This window comes from Geotrypetes seraphini, chromosome 11, assembly GCF_902459505.1.
Source record: "Geotrypetes seraphini chromosome 11, aGeoSer1.1, whole genome shotgun sequence".
NCBI classification, from domain to species: domain Eukaryota; kingdom Metazoa; phylum Chordata; class Amphibia; order Gymnophiona; family Dermophiidae; genus Geotrypetes; species Geotrypetes seraphini.
In genome coordinates, this window is record NC_047094.1 from 124,537,709 (window position 1) to 124,562,327 (window position 24,619).

At 44.2% G+C, this 24,619-nt stretch overlaps 1 protein-coding gene across 3 annotated transcripts in view; it reads left to right on the top strand.

The window, feature by feature from the left end:
* The first annotated feature begins 386 nt into the window (after positions 1-386).
* The window catches only part of KMT2B (lysine methyltransferase 2B), a 496,236-nt gene continuing 472,003 nt past the window's right edge, over positions 387-24,619 (top strand). For 2 of the 3 annotated variants that reach the window (XM_033963411.1, XM_033963413.1), the window contains exon 1: positions 388-695. In XM_033963411.1, the coding sequence (XP_033819302.1) occupies positions 420-695 (276 nt within the window). In that variant the 5' untranslated portion in view covers positions 388-419. Of the gene's footprint in view, positions 696-24,619 lie in introns of all 3 variants that reach the window. The other variant, XM_033963412.1, reaches the window with a different exon arrangement.

The following is a 24,619-nucleotide window of genomic DNA, read 5'->3' on the forward strand; positions in this document are numbered from 1 at the left end:
CTACCTTTTATAATGGTTAAATAGGAGGAATTGTGGGCATTGTAAGCTATTCTTACGCCACATGCCTCTCATCTTTTGGCCAATCTCTTCACGGACTCAACTTCCCATAAACACTTGCATAAACAGCCATTATCAACTCTACGGCAACTTAGGATTCGTAGTCCTACAAAAAAAAAGTCTATCATCTACCATAAGGCTTTGAGCGATTTACCTGTATGTGACAGCCCTCCTCACTGCTGCGTCCTCTAGGAGTTGTAGTTGTGAAGATCCTCCTCACGTGCACTTAGAACAACACATATCAAAGAGCGAACTACGATTCCCGTGATGCCCTAGGCCGATGGGCTTGGGAGGCGCTTTTACTCCTTCCCCTGTGGCGCTGTGTGAAGATTGTTATTGTAGTTTTATCTCAGTGATTAAAGATGGCGGCTGCGGCCTCGGCCTCGGTGGCCGGGGCGGCGGCAGCAGGCATAACGCGGGGCCGGTTCCCTGGCCGGCCATGGGGCGGGCGGAGTCGGTGTGGCGGCGGGAGCGGAAGCAGAGCGGAGAGGGCACGGGTACCCCTCAGAGCTGGAGGAGGAACGGGGGGAGAGGCGTCGGCGTCGGGCCTACCTTCGGACCCGGCCCTGCTACAGCTCCTCGGACTAAGCTGGCGGCTGCGGCGGCTCAGGGAAGTGTGCGGCGGCGGAGAGCAGGAGGTGAGTCATCGAGTACGATCAGAACTCCGGCGGGGCGAAGTGTGACACTTACTGTCGCTCACGGAGAAATAGTCACTGCCGCCGTGTCTTGACAGCTTGTGGAGAAACGGAGGCAGTGACAGAATCAGGGTGCAAACTGGGACGCGGAAAATAGTTGCATAGGGAGCACACAATTGTTATTGATCTAAGATGAGGAAGGGCAGAAATAGTGTGTGACAGGTGGAAATGTGAAAATTAAAAGCTGCTGTTGCCGTGAAGTGAAATGACAGATGCTGGGGTTGAAATCTTGCTCGAGGAAGGTGATAATAACAAATAGTGCAAGAGCTCAGGGAAAGAAGAAAATAGTGATGGTAACTGTTAAAGATTTAGGACTTCTCCCCAGTCTCATTTCCAGCATTGTGAAAACGTCTGTCACTGACTGGGAGAAAGAAGTAAATGTCTCTTGTGGCGTTTGCTTGGTGGAGTGTGACATTATTTATTGATCACAGCCCAGCAAAGAGAGGGGTTTATGGTTAGTTTTTTTGGGGAAAAGAGACAGTCACTGCCAGGAGGACACAAAACAGAGAGAGACACCAAACTCGAATGGAACTTTGCTAGCCTAAGGGGGAAGTAAGGGTAATCATTTTGAATCTAGGGGTAGTGGTAACCAGCAGAAAAGTAGAACATGTCAAAGTGCAAAGCCAGAATATAACAAGAGAGGATAATTTCAGCATACCTAGATAGATCAAATCCTTAGGAGTAAGAGTGATAGGTGAGATGATATCCCTGCTCTCTGTTATTAGGATTGGGACTGGAGAGACTTAGCCTTACTGATCTGAGCATCCTATCATATATAAGAGACAGGCATCTTCAGTTTTAAATTTCTTATTTTCTTGCGCTTGCAAGTACCCAATGAGTTAGATTAGAGAGGGGCAGATGAGTATTAGACATGATCTCTTTTTGAGAAAGAGTTCTTCACTTTTTAGGGAACAAGGGAGGTCAGGTTCACAATTTTCATAGCTTATGGAGAGAAACTGCTATTGGTACTTATTATTTCTATAGTACTACTAGATATACATAATGCCTGGGGCAATGGAGGGTTAAGTGACTTACACAGGTGTCATGAGCGATGAGCTCGCTTTTACTTTAAGGTAAAAAATTCTCCTACTTAAATCATTTTCATTTCTGTTTTTGGAAGTCAAACAATGATAGTTGGTTTTTGTCATATACATATATATCTTCATAGGGGTTGCACAGTTGGATTCTGGGAGTTAAGAGAGCAATTTTCAAAGATGATAAGAAATTTTTCTTTAAGATGAAATAAGTGAAGCATATCACTATTTTCATGATTCCCATTTTATAGTATTAGTTAAAGCTAGGCTAATTCACTTTATTCTGGAATTTCAATAAAGTTTCTGAAAAAACTGCAACTCTTAAAAAAATATTGCAATAAGGTTTAATTTTTAGAAAATCAAGGTTTAAATATGGGACTTTACTGTTATCTGCAGTACATTGGCTTCCAGTGAATACTGGTATAATGTATAAGCTGGCATGTCTAATGTTTAAGATACGGTATGGCCTAGCACTAGAAGGTGTGACAGAATTCATACATATTAACGTATTAGATGATGGCAGATAAAGACCTGTATGGTCCATCCAGTCTGCCCAACAGAATAGACTCATTATGTATGATATCATACTACAAATGCATACTTGATTTGTCCTTACCATTTTAAGGGCATAGATTATAAAGTCTGCCTGACAAAGGTCTATCTATTCAATTCCATTCAAATTCCATTTGGAAGAAGTTCGTGTAGGTTACAGTTCACTTTAACATTGATGTTTCCCTCTTTTAAAAGGGAATAAAGTATAAGGATTACTTGTATCTGCATTCACCTGTAAAGCAGTAGCTGTGTGGAATGGTCTTCCTCTATCAGACTACAGTTATCCTGTGAGATATTTAATAACACTGTCAAGACAAATATTTCAGAGATTTTTTTAAATTTAATTTTAATGGCTTGAAATTTTAGATTGTTATTTCAAAGTGAAAATGTTGTACAAAATTTTCTTTTTGTTAATCATTTTGGACCCTGTATTTGGGGATAATAAGGTATATAATAAATTGTATTAGGCATAACGCGCATCTAATACAGCAAAAAAAGTACTACTGAGGGATGTAATTATAGCATCTTGTGGTAATTTAAATGTGCATGCACTAAGTACACACACCCCTTTTTATCAAGCTGCATTAGAGGTTTTTAGTTAGGACTGGCGAGATAAGTGCTCTGACACTCATAAGAATTCTATGAGCTTTGGAGCATTTACCATGGCTGGCCCACGCTAAAAACCTCTAGCGCAGCTTGATAAAAGGGGCTATAAATTTCTTGTGTATTTTTGAGAAGGTGTGTCAGGGTTGGAAAATGTGCATTCCTATGTTAACCAGCTGTGTTCCTCTAAGAACCGATCAGAAGTGAGCAGAGGACCTACTTGACAAATGATCAACAATCTTTGCATTCCCTGCCATCAGCAGCAGATGAATCCAGATGCATGGGTTAAGTCCATCCACCAGCAGGCAGAGATAGAGAACACCAAAGCTGTGACCCATTACCTTGGATGGCATGCTCCTTCAGACTCCATTATACTCTATCTTCAGCAAGTGGATGAATGGCTTTACTTATGCTCCTGGATTCTTCTACAGGCAGGCTCCCATTGTAGTTTTTATTTTGGTGTATCCTGAGGAGGCTTAGGCTGTTGTGTGCCTAGGGGAAATACCGGGAAGAGCTAGGTTAATACCCCGCCCCTCTTCCTGCTATATTTGCTCCATTTGGCTCCCTCCTCACCCGATCAAAAAAAGTTTTGGCTGTTATCGAGGTCAGCTACAAAAAAAAATACTAATTTCTTCTTGGTGAGGAGGAACACTTGCAGAGGAGTTGGAGAATAGCAAGCTGTATTGGAGTCGGAGGGAGGCTCTTCATTGGAGTGGAGCAGTAAGCGGTGAGTGGAAAGACGGAATTTCTCTGTCTTCCCCTATCTGCATCAACAGTTCCCCTACTCAAAGGCATTGATTCTGCAAAACGCGTCTAAAGTTAGGTGCCGTTTAGGTGCTTATGTGTCCTTTGTAGAATCGCGTTCAGCAGAGTTCAACACTGTTTAGATGTCTAACTTTTTAGGTGTCCTTTAGAGAATCAGGTTTTAGGTGAGATTTAGACGTCCAAACAGTGTCTTTAATGTTATAATATTTTATTATTAGAATGGCAATTTTATGCTGTTTTTCATTATAGTTGTAATACGGGGAGTTGGATCTGTTTAATGCTTTTATTTATTTCTCTTCCATCAGGGTAACTGGGTTTTGAACCAGTAACATTAGGGTAGAAGGCTATTGTATCACAGGGCAGTTTAGAAGCTACTATAGCTCAATCAGTAAAAGCCCTGTGCTCCTCTTCCAGAGGTCATAAGTTCAAATCCCAAGCAGCTCCCCCAGCACATATTTTAATTGTGGCATTCTACCTTGCAGGTGCACCTTGATGATCTTACAACGAGGTCACCATTGTGCAGCTGCAAACCTCCATTTGCAATGAAATAGAAGCCATGCTAAGGTCTGTATCTGTTTGTTTTTTTCTGTTTTTAACCTTTTGGCAATGTAAGTTATGTATGCAATCTATATATTTTTGTCATGTGCTTTTTTTGCTTTCAAGAATGTGCTGATTGGAGAACTGTTTAGTCAGAAAAAAGGTAGCTTTTTAGCAAGAAAACTAAAGCTATGTTTTTCATGTGCTGTGCTTCAGTTAATGGATTTTTTCCTCTAATTAGCAAATAGCATTGCTGTTTGTCCATAAAAATAGAAGGTTTTGCATGTAATATATCTGTTTTGATGTGCTCTGTTTGTGTGGTGCCTTATTAAATGTATTTTGAGCTTAATAAAGCAAAAATAAATCCCTGAGAGCTATTTAGCAGATCGCATTAAGAATGTCCAAAGAGTGCCTTAGTTCTGTCCATAAAACTCAAATCTATTTGAAGTCCAAACTAAGCTCAAAAGTAGACCTGGTATTCATTCACCTACAATATGGACATCATATGGATGCCCTAGGTCTCTCAGTGTTATGTAAATGAATCAAAGGACACCCAAATTGAGTCATTACCCAAACCACGCTCATTCCACGTCTACGCCTATTGAGTTAGGCGTGAGTTTTAAACATGGGCGTCCATGAAATTGTGGCTGCGTCTACAAAGTGGCGTCTATGTCCTTTGGATGCCTAAGTACCAATTATCACTTGTTAAGACCCTTAATTGGCTCATTAACTATTTACTGTATTTTTCAATCTATAAGACACACCGGACCATAAGACACATCCACCTGTAGAGGAGGAAAACACAGGAAAAAAAATCCCACTGCCCTGCCCTGAACCCCCTCTTGTGGTCTAGTGGTAGGCCGGGATAGGGTCTTATAGAGTGAAAAATCCATAGGCAGCGTAGACACTCCCCTCCGTAGGCAGCAGTGGCACTTCCCTGTAGGCAGCACAGGCACTCCCCATAGGCAACAGAGGCACCCCCCCCATAGGCAGCATCGGCACCCCACCCCATAGGCAGCACAGGCACCCCCTGGTTCCTTTTTTTAAAGTCCCCTTTCTGCGCTCCTGCCTGTCTCCCTCGCTGGACAGCTCTTCTTCAGTTCGGGCAGAGCGGCGCAGAAGGCAGGCGCGTGCTGTTCGCATTCCTGCTGGTCCAGCACCGCTCCCCTATTGGCTGCAGTCAGTTTTATTTTTTTTATTTATTTCTGGAAAAGAAAGTGATATAATTGCAGGTAAACAACAAAACTTTTCCTTGATTTACTCATGAAGCAAAAGATATCCACAAAAATGTGTATACTAACTGAGTAATAAATTAGGACACCCTACACCCTAATAGCTAGTGTTACCCCCTTTGGCTGAAATAACTGCAGTGAGACGCTTCTTGTAGCCATGACATCGGCCCACTCAATGCAGAATTCTTTCAGCTGTGAGATGTTTGAGGGGTTTCTTGCATGTACAACCCATTTCAAGTCGCATTTCAATGGGATTAAAATTAGGGCTTTGACTCGGCCACTCCAGGACTCTCCATTTCTTAGTTTTCAGCCAGTCCTTGGTGGATGTACTGGTATGTTTTGAGTTATTGCCGTGTTGCAGGGTCGAGTTCCGCTTCAGCTTGAATTTTCTTACAGATGGTTTCAAATGTTCCTCAAGCACCCTCTGATACACAGTAGAATTCATGGTGAATTCTATGATGGTGAGCTGGCCAGGTCCTGCTGCAGCAAAGCATCCCCAAACCATGACACTTCTACTTCCATGTTTCACAGTTGGTATGGGGTTCTTTCCCTGGAAATTTTTATTTGGTGTACGCTAAACATGTCCTTTTTTTATGGTGTCCATATAATTCAACTTTAGACTCATCTGTCCATAGAACACTATTCTAGAAGTCCTGGTGTTTTTGAATGTTCTCTGGCAAACTTCCGTCTGGCCTTGATGTTTCTCTTAGAGCAAAGGTTTCCTCCTTGCACATCTCCCATGCAAGTTAAATTTGTGCAATCTTTCTGATTGTAGAGGCATGCACTGTCATATCAACTGTAGCAAGAGCTTGCCGTAGGTCCTGTGATGACATTTTAGGGTGTTTGGAGACTTCTTTTAACATCTAGCGGTCTGCTCTGGGGGTCAACTTGCTTGGACAGCAAGACCTGAGCATGTTGGCAATTGTTTGGAAAGTCCTCCACTTGTATACTATTTTCCTGACCGTGGAATGGCTATTGTCAAATTCTTTCTTTTTAAATCTTTATTGAATTTACAGATCAGATACAAAGTGTAAACAATATGCAATCAAATAATACATTAAACAGTACTTATAACCAAACAAATAATAATTCAAAATATATTTTCCCTCCCTCTCTGGATGTGCGTAGAAATCAACTAGAAATTAAAGGTTTTAACAAATGCCGCTAATGGACCCCCATGTTTCTTTAAATTTTTTAATTATGTCCCAGTTGTTCAGCATTCATTCTTTCATATCTATAATATTGACAAAGTGTTTCCCACCAAAAAAGTAAAGTTCATTATCCCAGGACAAGCAGGCATGATATTCTCACATGTGGGTGACGTCATCTACGGAGCCCCGATGTGGAAGCATTTTCAAGCAAACTTGATTAAAGATTTAAGTTTGCTCTGCTGCTCCACGCATGCGTGCCTTCCTGTTCCACTAGGGGGTGCATCCCCTCGTGGTCTCCAGTTCGAAATTTTCCGCTGAGCCTAGAAGTCGTGTTTTTTCAGGCTCTGCCCCAACTGCCTTCTAGCACCGCGATTTTTCTTGTTTTTCATCGTTTAAGTCGCTGTGCGCGAAATTTTTTCTTATTCAACTTGATTCCTGCTTCGTTTGACCGACCCGGAGGCTTCCGGGTCCCTGTGGCCGCGTGGCTACTCGAGCCGCGGCCACTTTCGATTCTATGTCCCGGCCTTTGACCGGCTTTAAAAAGTGCACCCGGTGCGAGCGGCTTCTTTCCATCACAGACCCGCATCGCCGGTGCATCCTCTGCCTGGGGGCCGCTCATCCAACCGACTCCTGTCCCCAGTGCGCTACTTTCCAGAACCGGGCCCTCTGTCGAAGGAAAGCCCGCATGACGGATCTTTTCGCCCCAGACCAACCCTCTACCTCGGCCTCGAGGTCGGCCCCGGCCTTGACCTCGGCCCCGAATACCTCGGCATCACCTCGAGACTCGACTCCGAAGTCCTCGGGACAACAGAAAGCCTCGGCTCCGGGTAAGTCCCCTCTTCCCTCTTCAGGTTCTGTACCAGCGAAGAAACCAACCTCGGGGACACCGGCGACGCATGGCGGAAGTCCCATGCTTACAGCCCCGACGAAGCCCTCCAAGCCTTCGGGCCGTGCCTCCACCACACGGGAATACTCTGATAAGAGGTCGCCCCCGGTGGAGTGCACCGAGACAGGGGACATGCCTTCGATGCTGTCCGTGCCCGTCTTCCAGGACTTACTCCGAGCAATGATCTCGTCGGAGCTGTCCGCTGCAATGGCCAATCTACAACCGGCCTCTGCCTCGACCTCGACCCCGCATGTGCCAGACCAGCCTGAGCCTCGCGTCGAGCCACCTCGGAGAAAAGTGCGCAAACTTCGCCGCATCTCATCCTCCTTGGACTCCTCGCCGAGGCACCCGAGGTGCTCTCCCTCCACAGACCGCTACAGGGCAAAACGTCAGGCTAAACCAACAGAAACCTCGAACCGCCGTACCTCTAAGAAGGCCCGGGGTTCCCCCACTCTACGAGGCCGTTCACCTACACCTCGTACGGGACCGCTGAGGGTGGCAGAGTTATCACTCTCCAACCCACGCATCCTCCGAACTCCCCCTCGGACCGGGGCTCCGATCCGAAGTTTCGGGCTTTCACCAAGGGAGTCCGGGTCGAGGTCACCGATTCGACATCGATCGGTACCCCGAACCCCGGCATCGTCTCCGAGGGGCTCCTCGAGACGTCGGAGATCCACGACCCCGGAACACTTTCACAGTACTTCCCCGGTCTCGGAGCTTGGATCGGAGCAGGAACCTCGCTACTCGAGGGAAGCCTCCCCTTCCTTCTCCACCCGACGGAGGTCTCGTTCACCGACCCCACACGGGGCCTCGGGAACATCCCGACCATCCTTCTCACGCTTTGTCCAGGACATGGGCCACGCTTTGAATTTAGACCTCCAGTCCGACTCCAGATACTCTAAAGAATACCTAGCGTAACTGGATATGCCATCACTACCCAGAGAGTCCCTTCGCTTACCGCCTAACCCGATACTCCAACAGGCTCTCTTCAGGAACCTGGAAACCCCCTATATGGTCACAGCCGTGCCCTCCAAAATGGAGGCCAAGTACCGTACAGTACCCTTTCTGGGATTTGAACAACCACAGCTCTCCCACCAGTCGCTGTTAGTAGAATCCTCCTTAAAAAAGGCTCACCCCTTCCGGGTCTCAGCGGTGGTCCCCCCAGGCCGAGAAGGCCGAACCCTAGACAAGTTCGGCAGGAGACTATATCAAACTGCGATGATGGCCTCTAGGGTGCAAAGCTACACTTTCACCTTCACATCCTACCTCAAACACCTCATTGGACTACTGAGAGCCTTTGAGACTGACCTACCGGCCTCCCGCCAAGGAGCCTTTAGCCTGCTTTTGGAATCCCTCTCCAACCTACGCCTCCATCTATTCCACGCGGCCTACGATGGCTTCGAACTCTCCTCCAGAGAGGCAGCCTTTGCTATCGCCATGCGCCGACTAGCTTGGCTACGCCTGGTCGACATGGACCCCAACTTACAGGACCGGTTGGCTAACCTCCCCTGCGTGGGAAAAGAACTGTTCGATGACACTATCGAGGCGGCTACAAAACGCCTCTCCGAACACGAACGCTCGTTTGCCTCCCTCGTCCGACAAAAGCCCAAACCGCCCGCGTCCAGGCCGTATAGGGCCCCTCCGCGCCGCTACCCACAAAAATCCACTCCTGCCTTCTCGCGGCCTCCACCCAGGCGTCCGCAAGCCCACCACCGGGCCATGCCCAAGTCCCAACCGCCTGCGACTACCAAACCATCCCCGTCCTTTTGACGGGATACGCGGAAGGGGGCGGGCCCCCTCCGCCATAGTCCCAGGCCTCCTTCCCATCGGGGGTCGCCTCAAAGCCTTTTACCCTCGCTGGGAACAAGTCACGTCGGACGCATAGGTCCTTAGCGTGATCTCATCAGGATACTCTCTCAACTTTCGGACCATTCCTCCGGAAAACCCCCCAAGGAATTGCCCTCCCAACCGGACGCAGCTACCCCTACTCCTCTCCGTAGCTCGAGACCTGCTTCGCCTGAGAGCAGTGGAGGAGGTTCCCCCCCGACCAATGGGGGAAGGGCTTCTACTCCCGTTACTTCCTAGTACCGAAAAAAACGGGAGACTTACGCCCAATACTAGACTTGAGACGCCTCAACAAATTTCCAGGGACAGCAGGCATATATTCTCACATGTGGGTGACGTCATCTACGGAGCCCCGATGCGGAAGCATTTTCAAGCAAACTTGATTGAAGATTTAAGTTTGCTCTGCTGCTCCACGCATGCGTGCCTTCCTGCTCCACTAGGGGGTGCATCCCTTCTGTGAACTTTCCAGTTTCCCTCAGATTTGTCCTTCTTCCATTTTCTGAATGAGTTTTTCTTATTGCCTATCGCTTCCTTCACTATTTTAGTTATCCACGCCGGGTCTTTTGTTCGACTTTTGTTGCACCCTTTTCTGAATTTGGGGATATACAGATTTTGCGAGGCTTCGTCAGGGGAAAACCAATCACAGTGCCTGAAAATAAAGTAACATTTAAAACCAATTCAGTAAGCAAATGGTGGATGTATTGAATCACAAAGAATTTAAGAGCAGTATTTTTAAATAAGCAGCAAACTTACGGAACGTGTATAGCCTGGTTCCTTACTAAACATTGCTTAAAATGGCATCAGTCACAAAAGACTCTGAGCCATTTAAATACCCCTGTCAAAAGGATTGGCGGCAAAAAGCCGCGTCTGTGCATGGGGTTTGGATACAGTGCTGTCCTACATTTAAGCTAAGTGCTTCTTTAAATTTCTTGCACTTTTTTGCATCGTTGGATGCTTTACAAAAATATATATTTAAAAACAAAAAAAGTAAAAAATAACAAGAGCTATAAAAAGAAAAAAGAACATATACATTGATAATTAGCTTTTGTATGCCAAAGGCCAATGATTGAGATCTTGACCGAATTATTATTCAGCAAGATTGGCTTGAATAATCGGTCTCTGAGGCTTGGCATTTATTTGTCTAGAAACTACCTAACAGTATTTTCTCAGAAGTGATTGTGCTCTCGAAGAAGGCATTCAATCTGTTCAGTGCTGGGGACAGCCTCAGCTGGACTTGATGGCTTCAGCAGAGAACTTGAAGGCCAGGTGCTTTTCAGTTGAAGAATACAGCGCGGGGGAGTTCCTTGCAGTGCTGGACTTGATGGAAGTATATGTCCACATCCCAATATTTCCAGATCACAGGCACTTCCTTCTGTTTCATATCCTGGAGCAGCATTTTCAATTCAAGGCTCTCCCGTTCGGTCTGGCTACGGCCCCTTGGTCCAAGGTGATGGTTTTTGTGGGGGCCCACCTCCGCAAACTGGGTTAGCTGGTCCACCTTTACTTGTACGACTGGCTCATCAGGGCACCTTCACAGGAGGAAGCGGAGAGAGCAGTTCAGATTGTCTTGACGACCCTTCAAGGCATGAGTTGAATTGTCAACTTGAAGAAGAGCCAGCTGCAACCCATTCAGTCCCTGGAGTATCTGGGTGTCAGATTCAACTCAGAGATAGGCAGAGTGTTTTTTCCAGAGGCACACAGTCTGAAACTTGAGAACCAAATTTAAGCTCCTGGCGCAGCAGTCTCCGTTGACCTGGGAATATCTTCAGGTCCTGTGTTCGATGGTGGCCACGAGAGATATGGTTCCTTGGGCAAGAGTACATATTTGCCCCCTTCAGCACTATCTCCTCTCTTGTTGGTCTCGGCAGGGAGATCCTCTGCATGTTCGACTGCCCTGGATGAAGGAGGCCCACAGCAACATGTCCTGATGACTTTGCCCTCAGTCACTGGCCTCAGGGATGCTTCTAAGGACCATGCTGACAACGGATGCCAGCCTTCTGGGCTGGGGATCACACTGTGCAGCACCGTTGGTCCATCAACAGGCTGGAGCTCCGGGCCATCCAGTTGGTGCTGATTCAGTTTCAGCCCCAGTTGTCGAACAAAGCGGTCAGAGTGTTCTCCAACAAGCAACAGCAGTGGCTTATGTCAACAAACAAGGAGGCACCAGGAGAGTCGGCCTCCAGATGGAGGCGAAAGCTCTCTTCTGCTGGTCAGAGACTTGCCTTCTGGCCATTATCGTGGCTCATATCGCTGGAGTGCAAAACATGCGGGCAGACTTTCTCGGCAAGCAGACTGGATCCAGTAGAGTGGTCTCTCTTGTCTCAGCCGTTTCAGAACATCGTCAACTGTTGGGATAACCTTACATTCAACCTCATGGCGATGGCAAGCAACAAGAAAGCGGTACGATTCTTCAGCCGCAGATACGAGTGCAGAAACGCAGGGATTAACGAGCTGGTTCAGCCTTGGCTGATGGATGAACTCTACATGTTTTCTCCCTAACCCATGGTAGGGAGAGTCCTGAGAAGAGTGGCCAGACATCAGGGATGGGTTATTTTAGTGTCCTTGGACTGGCCTTGATGTCTCTGGTATGCAGACCTAGTGCGTCTTCAGATTGGCTGACCACTGAGACCTCAGTTGTTCCAGGGACTCTTCTTTCAAGGTCTGATCGTCCTGCAAGATCCGGAACACTTTGATCTCATGGCATGGCTCTTGAGTGCTTGGCTTTGAGCCAGAAAGGCTATTCTGATCTGGTTGTGTGTACTCTTTTGAAAACCAAGAAACTTGCCACTTTCGTGGAATACGCCAAGGCATGGGATACCTTCCAATGTTGGTGCTGCAAGGAGCAGCTGGGTCCTGCCACGGTTCGGTATCGGCGCTTCTATCCTTTCTTAAAGAAGGTCTAGATATGGGACTGATGGTTTCATGGCTGGAATTTGCTGTTTCAGATCACAAGGTGCTCGGTGTTCTCTTTCTGTGCTCCTGGATGTTATCGGGTACTTCTATCCTTTCTTAAAGAAGGTCTAGATATGGGACTGATGGTTTCATGGCTGGAATTTGCTGTTTCAGATCACAAGGTGCTCGGTGTTCTCTTTCTGTGCTCCTGGATGTTATCAGCTCCCTTTTCGCAAGCCCTGTCCAACCTAGAATCTGAACATTTGATTTTTGACTGAGTCAGCTATAGTATATTGGAAGACATTGTTACCTGTAAATAGTTCCTTGGGGATTCCTCAGAGTTCCACAGTTTCTGATGGCTTTTATCAATAAAGTTGTACTTTGTTCCTTCCTCTCCTTGGCGTACTTATGAGCTATGTGTTTTTATTTAGGAACAGATCAAAGTCTTGTTGGTGGGTTTCCCCATTCTCCTTCTCTTGTTCTCTCCTGTTAGGCTGTAACCGGCTTTGTAACTAACTGACTGGGGGTAGAAGAGAGCAGGGAGAAGGAGGAGCTACTGAAGACTGTGAGTATCTCATGAAACAGACTTGTGGGAGCAATGCAAGACCCATGGTTCAGCATTCTATCCCTATCTTCTGGAAAAGATATTATCAAAGTAAGAATCTAATCTCTTTTTCTCAGTATCTGCTTGTGCTTCCTCCTGTTTATGCTTTTAATTCCTTTTTTAAGGGCCTCCTGTCCATTTGCTATTTTTTAATCTTTCCTTTCTTAACTTTCTGCCTTAGATCAATCTTTGGTGCTGATTTGTCACATACTGCTTTCTTCTATTTTTCTGCCTCCTCAAATCTAGCTACTCTTTCATATCCTCCCACTTTTAGATTGTAATCCGCCTAGAAGACTCTGACCCTAGGAGCGGGATAGTAAATCTAAATAAACTTGGAAACTTAGACTTCATTCCTTCTTTTCCCCATTCTCTTCCCTTTCCTTGCCCTTCATCCAAGTGCATCTCCTCCAGCTCTTTCCCTAATCCTCCATCCATGTGGATTGTCTCCTCCTGCTTTGTTCCCTTTTCTTGCCCTCCATCCATGTGTATCTTTTATCTCTCTTCCTCCCCCTTTCCAGCATTACCCTATGTCCTTTTCCCTAAGCTCCCGCCTCCTTCAACATTTATTTGATCTGTCTCTTCCCCCCCATGTCCTGCTTCTCTCTTCTCTGTTTCCTTCTTCCTGCACTCCTCATCTCCTGCGTGTCAGCATCTCTCACTATAGCCCTCCCTCCTTGAGTCTGATGACTACTTTTCTGTCCAGTCTGATCTAGTCTTTCTCTTTCCCAGCCCTTCTTTCTTCCCCCTTTACAAGTCTGGTATTTCTCTCTGCTTTCCCAAAATGTGATCTCTATCACTCACTCTGCCTGGTCCCATCAGATCTTTCTTGGCTTCCTCTCCCTCTACCCTTCAGCGGGTTTGGCTCTCTCCTTCCCTGCCTGCCTGCCTGCCTGCCTCCCATCCATAGCACCCAATGATCTTACAAAGTTGGGTTTTTCTGGCAGCGATTCATCCAGGCTTCTTCCGGCTGCCCTGAGGGACTTCCCTCTGCTGCAAATTCCTGTTGCTGTGTGGGAGGGATGCAGAGAGGGAAGACCTCTGGAGTGGCTGGAAGAAGCCTGGATGAAATGCTACCAGGAAAACTCAACTTTGTAAGACCTTTGGATGCTGTGAATGGAAGACAGGCAGAGAGAGAGAGAGAGCCAGACCCCCTAAAGGGTAGAGGGAGAGCAGGCTGAGAAAGACCAGACAGGACTGGACCCAACCCGGCAGAAGAGGGGAACGGTGAGTGGGAAGAAAATAACTCTGCAATTGCGCAGCCCATTCCAAAGGTCTCCAAGGGCTGCCATTGTCACAAGGGCCTTGCATTGAAGAACATTGGCATAGAGGAATTCCCTATCATATTTCTATGGTTATCAAACATCTTCCTTTTTTATTTCTTTCCTTAACTTAGGAGAACCTGCTCTAGCAGATAAGACTACTGAGGTTCTAAATTTAACATTATTTCCAGTACAGTAGGTAAGTCATTCAAGACATGTGGGTTATCACCCAATGGCCGCAAGCCATCTACAGAAGGAATCCACTCTGGATTTTTTTCTCTGACTCTCCTCTACTTCACTGGGAGCTCAACTGCCACCTGCAGTGTTTCCCTTCTGTATGTGAGCCTGAAGGAGTGTTTCTGTTCTGCTCTCCCTTTTTCTTATTTTCTTCGGTGGTAGTCAACCTTTTTTGGGGTTTTCTTTGTGCTCGGAGCGCTTTCTTCAGCTCTGCTTGCATAGAGAAGAAGCAGACTCTGGTCTGGAAGTATCTATTAGCCAGCCTGCATTTGTTTCTTTGGAGCTCAGGGGGTCATCCCTGCTTATTCTTTACCTCCTGTTTAGCAGGGGTTTGAGCACAGGCTATTAGGTGCCCTTAGGAAGTTCAGCAGTGTCTCGCAGGGCGTGTTTTTTTCCTCCACCCTTCCCTTAGTACGCCCGTGGGGGTGGAGGTGCGGTTAGGCGCCATGTCTTTACTGGCAGCCTGAAGATTGGCATCAATGAGGCATTCCCAGCATAAGGCAGTGATTTCTTCTAATCCAACTACTGTAAGAGAGCAGGCTGCAACACATTTCCAGCACACAGTGAGTAAGGCTGTCACAGCCTGTTAGGTGAATCGGAGAGAGGGGGGGGTCTGAATTTCATATTTTAGAGGTTTCTGCCTGTCCTCCTGTGTTCCCCTACCCCCTTAAAAATCCTAAAATCGCCATTTTTGAACTTCTCTGTGAAAAATATCGTGGCCATCTTTGATTTTAGTGATCTTTTTTTCAAAAGCTCCCTGTACTTCCCAAACTGCAATTTTTTCTTCTAAACTTGTTGGGATGGAGTCCTTGGGCTCTTTTATTTCAAACCCTTGCCAGGACTGTGCAAATTTAGCGCCCCCCCGGAATGTCCTTGTGCCAAGTGGTGCGTTGGTAGCACTTCCATGCTTAACTTCTCCCCTGTCTAAACAGGTGATAAAATGGGTGGCTGGCCTGTTGGAGTGGCCATTTTTATTTTTGGGGCCTGGTAAGGCTGAATGTTCCACACGAAAGGATGCAGACACCCCGCAGCCTAAGAAGTGCAAAGTCAAGTCATCTAAAGGTGACTCTGCTCTCCAGGTACCGGAGGCCTTCTCAGAATTTATAAAATATTTGTGGAATGCCTTTCAGGATAGCCATGCTTTCCCTGTGCAGTCCCGCTCTGCCTCGGACTTGTCTTAGCGGTTTTGCCTCTTTAGGCACCTTCTCAGTCAGCCGCTGTTCCTGAGTTAGCGGACCCTGATTTGGGTGATACTTATGATGATGATGATGATCGGTTTGTGGACCCTTTATTTTCCAGGGACACACTTCCTATGGTGGGGGACTCGGGACAGTATACCGGATCTTCGGATCCTTCTACGATTTTCAAACCTGGGGATGATTCCTTGGTTCTACATTTATTTAAGTCTGCTGCTTTGCCTGATCTCATCTCGGAGACTCTACAGGAGTTGAATTTAGTCTCTCAGCCAGCCCCTTCTACCTCCTCCTTTCTCCTTTGTGGAGTACAAGTTTCAACTTTAATAAAATTTAGATTAAAACGCATTATCATAAGTTCAATGCGATGTACAATTTTTTTTTAAAAAGGGAGTGACAAGAGTATTTGGGGGATTAAAAGACTTGAACACAAGACAAATAAGTGGTGACAGGAACATAAGGGGAGTGGCAGAACTACAGTGCATAAAGAAAAGGAGAACATAAATGGGAATAACAGTAGGTTAAAACACACCTAATTTAGTGGCTTTGTAGCTTTTAAGGTTTGAATGCATCTTTAAAGAGAAAGCATTTAAGATTGCCTTTAAATCTATCTAGATTAGTTTCTTCTCTCAAATGTGCCAGCAATGATTTCCATATATGTGGAACTGTCACAGAAAAGATAATATCCCGCCGAATGTTAATGGTTCTTAAGGAGGGGAACTGAGGCAAGGATTTTCAAAAAACTCACGTTAAAAAGCGACGGTCTGCTAACGCAGCCATTTCAATACCGAATCTAAAAAACTGAGATATTGTTTAAAAATTGCGCATGCAAATAAGATCGGCAGACAGCAGCGAAAATTTCCTACATTTGTATGTGCCTTAGGAGGGGCCTTAAATACCCTGGGCCAATCAGAGCCTCAGGCCCTTCCCCAGATGCATTAGGAAGGGTCCTAGGGCTCTGATTGCTCTGGACACCCCAGAAGCGGGGCCTTAGGCATCTGGACCAATCAGAGCCTTAGGATCCTTCCTGATACATCCGGGGAGGGGCCTGAGGCTCTGATTGGCCCAAGTTGTTTAAGGGCCCTCCTATGGGAACCTCAGGCCCCTCCTCAGATGCATCCCAAGATGCACCGGGGAGGAGAATACCCAGATTAGATGACGCAGCAGCTGCAATGAGGATTCCAACTCTGTTCAGCTCATCTGTTCAGGTAAGGGGGAGGGGTGTATCACTACTAGTCATGGCGGGTAGTTTACTGCAGCAAGAGAGAGTGGGCAACTCTCCTGCTGCTGGGGGGGGAGGGGATGCACTCAGATCAGGTTGCGGCAGGATTAAAAAAAATTATTATTTTATTTAGTGCAGCAGGAGAGAGTGGTCATCGCTCATGCTGCCATGGGAGGGGGGCACGCATTCAGGCCAGGTCGGGCAGGATTTTTTTTTTTTAAAATTTTTTTTATTTAGTGCAGCAGGAAAACTGCCTCTCCTCCTGCTGCAGCCTCTCCTGCTGCTGGGGGGGCCGTGGCCAGAATGTTAGGGAAGAGGTGTTCTGATGAAGCTGAGAGAATGGGCATCTCTCTTGCTGCATCACAACACAGATGGGTTTTCAAACACTGACCGGCACCCTTGGATCAATTGCGTTTTTTTGTCGCCAAAAGCTGATGACGCTTTTTTGAAAATGGCTCGCCATTTTTTAAGAATCCACTGGAGGGCTCTTTTCAATGTTGAAGAGCCCATTTGCATGTCAGTGTCGGAGACTGCTAGAAACCTCGCTAAAGACGTAGATAATCCGACCCTAAACTGCGTTCAGGCTAAACCGCCGGAAAACAGTTTAGCGACGGTGTTAAACTTTTGATAATCTTGCCCTCAGAGTAGATGTTTATCCTCGGATCTTAATGTTCTAAAGCAGTGCATCTCAAATTGTGTGCCAGTGTCTCCTGAGATTCCAAGTGTGCCGTGGCACACTGAGGAGGAAGAGAGGCACCTGCCAACTGACTTCCTTACGCAGTACAGCGCCAGCACTGCCTAATTTGCCGAAGGCCTGCATGTTTCTCTCTAGCATCCTTTGACTTCCCCCCCTGGCCCTCCCAGTCTCACCTTTAAAGCTAATTACAGCAGCGGATCGCTGGTAGGTAAAATGATTTTATTTTCAATATAGTGATTGAAATGTGTCAGTTTTGAGAATTTATGTCTGCTGTGTATATTGTGTGCATATGAAAAATGAATGCAAAAATTTCATTACAATTAGTAAAGGTGATGGGATCTGGGGCAGAGATTGGGTGGGCCTAGGAAGGTCTGTGGTTGGGGTACTCAGTTGATATTTGTTAGACTTAGGGGGTACTTAGCTTGAAGTAGTTGAGAAACACTGCTGTAGGCAATCAGCTGGCGCCAGCACCTCTCCTTCTCTCTGGCCCTCTTCCCTACTGGCACCCCGTACTGGCGTCTCAGGGCCCATCTGGAGGGCCTCTGCATATGCATATGCATGATGTCATCATGGCGACATCCGCGAACTTCTGGGTGCGTCAAGCTGTGGCCACTACCTTTTGAAACGGACAAGATCCATTTCTAGGTCCCGAAATCGTTCTGCAAAAGCATTCTGTCATCTGGAGGCAATTCCCCCCAGAAAGAAAGATAGATAGCCAGTTTTCTAAAGAGATTTTTGCCTGACTTTATTTCCAGAATTCATTTGGTTATATTGGGTCAGTGGTAATCCTCACAAGAAAAGGGGGATGGACAAGAGAGGGGAGAGGGTATGTGAACAGGATATGTACATGGCAGGGGGCCTGAGCCTGTATTGTCCCAAAGACGAAACTTCATTAACATGATTAAATGAACTCCTCCCAAACCATTAAGAGAGCAAACACCCAACATTCTACATTTGATTACTTCCAGCATGGACAGAGACAGAAAACTTAAAATGTGTCCTTTCATAGACAGAGACAGAAAACCTATCTATTCCTTTCAATCCCCTCTTACGTCATGAAAATGACGTCATAAATGCACAGCATGAGCGTGGAGGGAGAGATATTCTAGATATGTCTCTTGAGGAGGGGTTTTAGGGGCTGCAATGAGTCAAACAGCACAGGAACAGTCTAAAAATTACATAAGCAACAAGAGTGCAGATAATAATAAAGATTATAACAATAAGAAGGTCTAAGTTCAACATTCTTATTGATAGTAATAAGGGACTCAAACCTAGCCTTAACCTGGTCTCGGGCCTTGAATTCATCTGGGACCCCTATCTCATCTATGTATAGCTAAAGTGCACTGGCCTATCTACTGGCTGAGTAGTTTAACACGGAGCCGGAGGTCTCCACAGAGCCAGTAAATATCACCTAAAGCAAAATCTAATGCTGCAACAGTGAAGCATACCTATAATTTCCAAAAAGAATACTATGCTGTTGTTAAATTTCCAGTATGCCTCGGACAATAGTTTCTGATTAATACATTAACACATTTTAGCTAATCATGATTTAATCAGGACTACTTGAAACCGTCTTTCTGCCCTCAGGGTCTATCTGCATCCCCATGCCAGAGTCAGATTGATACAATTTCCCATAGGCCTTTGGTGACACCAGCTATGCCAACCGAAAATGCTGAACGCCTGCAACGGCTATGCTGACATCTTCCATATTCTTTGAAATGAAAGCAAACTTGTGGTACCCTTAGCCAGCTTGCCTCGCTTATGCCTTGCCAATCTCTAACAGTATATCATAGCTGTCCTCCAAGCTATGAAGATGAACAGTTCCCATTATGAGTTCAAACCTCTGTCTTAGGTTGCATAGATCGTATCTATATCTTACCCGTCGTTGAGCAGAATGAACAGTACATAATGGATGAAGCTTTTTCAGGAGGTTTATTTATTTATTTATTTAGATTTATATCCCGTTCTCCCAGTAGCTCAGAACGGTCTACAAGTAAACATACACAGTAGAAGTAATTAGGCAAATAAGATGTACAATAGGTTTAGATGCTTGGACATACAAGATTGTGCAGTATTTATCAGGGTACAAACAATTTTTCAGAGTACAGACAATTTATCAGAGGTTCAGGTATAAAGGTACCAAGATGTCATAAGAGAGTATGTAAGTATGGGATAATATTATCTCTGACCCTGGTAATGGTAATGCAATAGGCCATGCCAAATTAAAACCAAATTAGAACCAAATTAGCAAGTTGTCAGAGAAGATACTGGAAATTCATGTATAACTGCCTTAAAAGCTAGAGGGAACTTTGTGAGAAAAGAAATGTACACGTGTTTCACTCTACAGCAAAGGAGAATCATAACAATACATAGCAAAATTTGTAGAATAGTTAAGATAGGATGAATTAAAACATTAAATACATGGTTTGCAGTGGGCGAATACTCAAAGAAAAGTTCCAAAGCTTGAGACATGAGCATCTTGGAGCAAATTTTGTGCAATCTGTCCATATTCAAAAGTGATAGTATGATTCACTTCTTTGGAGGTTTTCTTAAGTTGTTCAATGTAAGTATGGAGTTCAGTAAAGTTCAGCAGCTTTTGGAATGTCTCATTCCCCATTCCAAGAGGTAGTGGATGTACAGCATATGAAGTAAAGTCTGAAATGTCCATGGAATAAGTTAAATAGGAGGAATTGTACAGCAAAGCGTTCTTAGGAAGGTGGCTTTCTCCGATGAACAGGAAACATTGTGTACAGCATGTGTGGAAAAGTCTTTGCAGTCAGGGTGCAGGAAGATGAATTACAGTCTAGCAGGAACCGGCAGTCTCTTTAAACTGGTGAGATGCACACTTGGGATGAAATGATGTTTGCACAGGATCTGATGTTTGCACAGGATCTTTCAAGTCACTGGAAACTGGTGGTGTTCACCCTTGAGATGGAATGATGTTTGTGCATACAGGGAGGGATTTGAAAAGAGTCCCGATATCATTCAGCAGCTGTACTCCAGTGTGATCCAAATAAGAGATAGAAAATGGAAGAGAAAACATGTTGCCTGTACTGAATGTAGAGAGAGAGAGAGAGACTAGTTGCCTGTACTGAATGTGGCAACATGTAACAATATTAATGTATTTACTTGTTATAGTTATGGCAAAAGACAGACAATAATCAGGTACTTAAGGTTCTTAATCAGACATTTCAAAAAGATATGTTTTTGTGTGCTGCATATAACTATTATGGCAATTCAGAGAGACCATAATTCTGTACTGAATGTATTAAAAAAATTATGTCAGAAATGTGTACTGAATGGTTCATATCAAGTGAGCACCATAGAATATAGATATAGAATAAAACCTTTTCTTAAAATATAACCCCTAACTAAGCTACATTTAGCATATGCAAATTATAGGGAAAAAAGAACATTGCGCAATTTGGCTAGTTAAAAAAATTGGGGAAAAGAGCTAGCTTTAGAAATGGCCAATATTATATATCCTGGGGTACCCCCTAAACTAAAACAAATAGACAGACCACATAGCACAGACAACATAAAACACAAATTTTGAGGCGTCGGCATTATTCTTCCATCTGTCAAGTGTTCAGGGCTGAATTTAACTCTGCAAATAAACACATTGTTATAGAAAAACAAAACAGAGATGAAATGCATATCATAACCATCTCATATTTAGAAAAGCTAATGTCTCTTTGGATCGTCTTTATCTCTGCAGTGACAAAGAGGATCCCTGGAAAACACCAGAAATATCCTAGTGCCAAAACTGGGATGGGCATGCATACATCCGAACCGCTGCTAAGAAAAAGAAAAGAAAAACACATTTTAATTTTGCAACATCCTAATTTCAGCTAAAACAATAGGAAGGAATTTTTTCCATTCACAAATGTGCCAGCTGTGGCTTTCCAGATTTTATCTTTAATAGTCCTGTTCATGCGTTCGACAATATCGAAACTCTGTGGGTGATATGGGAGATGAAATTTCCACTCAATGCGGAATGCGATAGCTAAATCTTTGCATACTCTGGCAGTGAAAGCAGGACCATTATCTGTTGATGTGTGTGGGACATCCCCACCTAGGGATGATTTCGCGAAGTAAAATGTTCACCATAGTCTGAGCAGTTTCATTTGTAGTGGGAAAAAACTTCAGGTTATCGGGAGAACATGTCAACAATAACAAGGGCAGCTGGTATACAGGGTTTCCCCTCTTTGCACCAAAGTCCGTCCGAAGGGCGGCTTTGGGCACCGGCCAGATGGGCATTGATTAAGCCAGTGACCAGGGTCTCCGCAATTAAAACATCCAGTACTTCTAGATGGATTATTACCATCTCAATCAGAGACAGGGGCCCGCCCGCTACGAAACCCGTGACCCCTTCTTCCGCGAGGAGCGGACAGGCGCGGTCCCCAGGTAGGTAGCTGGCCCTAATAATGCAGGATTTCCCAAGGCTTAGAGATCTCAAAGCGTAGGAGAGTGTTGCGTAGTGGTTAGCGCTACAGCCTAAGGAACCTGAGGCTTGGGAGTTCAAACCCCGCACTGCTCCTTTTTTCAATCTGAAATTATGCACGAGAACTAGTGGGCCATTCTGAAATCATTTGTTTGACCAGAATCTGCAAAGGAGAACGGAGGTTAGAAAGGAAAGTCTGAATAAGTAGGGAATCCATATTTGCATGGGCACTAAGACTCATTAAGCCTCTTCCACACCTATCAAGCTCTGTCTGCAATCCTAATCGAATCACATTGGATTCCTGTTACTCATCGCATTACCTTTAAAATCCTACTTTTAGTTTTTAAAACACTGTCTTTGAACGAACCCCAATTCATTAATAACTATTTATTCCCCATAGTATATCACGTTCTTTAAGATCCATTAATCAAAAACTCTTAACAATTCCATCACTGAAAGTAAAATAGGTAGGTAAATTCATTCTGAATTAGTTCTCCCACTGAATTAGCTCTTGGCACCTGGCACTTTGGTCTGTAGGAAAATTTCTGTTTAGTTTCTGGACTTCCCTTCTATCTCAGGGGTGAGTGTGCCACTTTTCTCACCAAGATATAAACTTGTAGGATTAGAAACAATTATAAAAAATTATTGAAGAAGAAAATGACCTAAACCATTTTAAAAGCAATCTGAAGAGCTTCCTTTTTAAAGACGCCTTTAATTTATTTATTCCCTATTCCTATTGCCCTCACCATTCACGTCTTCCCTTGTGTTCTATTAATACAATTGTAGTTCTGCCCTTTCTTCCTTATGCATCTGTTAGTTTGTATGTCAATATGTCAGGCTCATGTAATTTACTATAAATAAGCATATGTGTACACTTTTTGTTTTTTATGATCATATTAGCATTATAATTAAATCTACATTTTACAGATTACGTAGGATACGATCTATTGCAAAATTCCTATGTCAGAACATATCCATTAAACTCATCACTAAGTCTAGAAAATATGACCACGTTACACCCCTTTTGATAGATGCACATTGGCTTCCAGTTAATTTCGGATAACGTACAAACTCTGTCTGCTTGTTTTTTAAATCTCTTCTTCATAAGACCCCAGCATTCATATTTAAACATTTAATTCCTTATCATTCAAACAGAACCCTGAGGTCTAATGAGCAAAACTTATTAACCGTTCTATCACTTAAAATTATTAACACTAGACGTCAATTTATTTTTTTTCTGTAATTGCTCCTCAAACTTGGAACGATCTTCCCATTTATCTGCGGAATAAGCAGGATTTAGGAAAATTTATTTTACCCAATGTTATTATTTAAAGTTTGTTTTTGTATTGTATTGTCCTTATTTGACTATATTTTAATATGTTCATCGCTTAGAATTTGATTAAGCGATTAATCAAGAAAAATAATAAACCTGAAACTTGAAACTTGATTTGTAAATTGCTTAGCAAATTAAATTAAGCTATTCAATAAGTTAAAAATAAACTTGAAACCTGAATCTCACAAATTTCCATATTTTTCTTGCTCTATCTGTAAAACTAATTCTGGCCCCTGTATTAATTAAAGTTAATTTATCCTGACCCTCTTTAAGACAATTGCCTCCAAATTATTCAAAATACTGCCATTAAAATCATTTCACCTTAAAAGCTCAAAAATTTGATCATGTCACACTACTTTTGATTAACTCCCATTGGCTTCCTATAGATCATTGATTTACTTATAAAATAATGTTACTGATACATAAAACCATAGCTTCCGGTCTACCTGATTTCATCAACAGGTTATTAATCTCCCACAACCTGCATCGCACATTACATTCTTCTTATCAAAACCTGTTATCCATTCCCTCTTTAAAACACCTTGGCACCGTGCATACTAATAAAGTTCATCACTTGATAAATTTAAAACTAGCTTGAAGGCCTTTCTTTTCAAAGACACACTTGGAGTACAATAGTCCTTTCAAGGACTGCAATGGGACTTCGCTCCCTGCCCTTCTCATTCACTTTAATCTTTTCCACAAAGTGCTAGACCATCTATTTCCTTGTTTCCTCCCCTTTGTTTCCATCCTTGCTTTTCTTTTTCATTATAATTTGCTCTGCTTTGCTTTTAAATATATGCCTTTCTGACTGTCCGTTTTAACAATTACACAAATGTATTTTCTACCCTTTTTCATTTTGTTTCAGTAAGTTCCCCAAACAAACCTGAAACCTAAAACGGAATTTATTTTTTATTTTTTTTCTTTTCTTTCCGGCGACACAGCACAAGAAAAGGCAGAAATTTAAACCTATAAGCAGTGCAAACACATACGGGAAAGACAAGTGCTGAAAAGTTCTCAGCCGGCCTTGGTTCACTCACATTCAATTCATACTAAGCCCTATAGGGTTCACCACTTTCACCTACCCTATTCAACATTTACATATCCTCTCTAGGACACCCACTGCAAAAACCAAACCTGATCCAATACATATATGCAGACGACATCTCCATCCTAACAGCATAACAAATGAAATCTCAAAATACATTACTCATATAATGACTGAAATAGAACATTGGACAAGCAACTTCAAACTGAAACTTAACACAGAAAAAACAAAAATCTTCCTTGCAAGCCCAAAAAAAAATGACCATGTCATCCCCACCACAAACCACTGCACTGGCTGTCAGTCGAGGCAAGAATATTATTCAAGTTCTCCTGCATA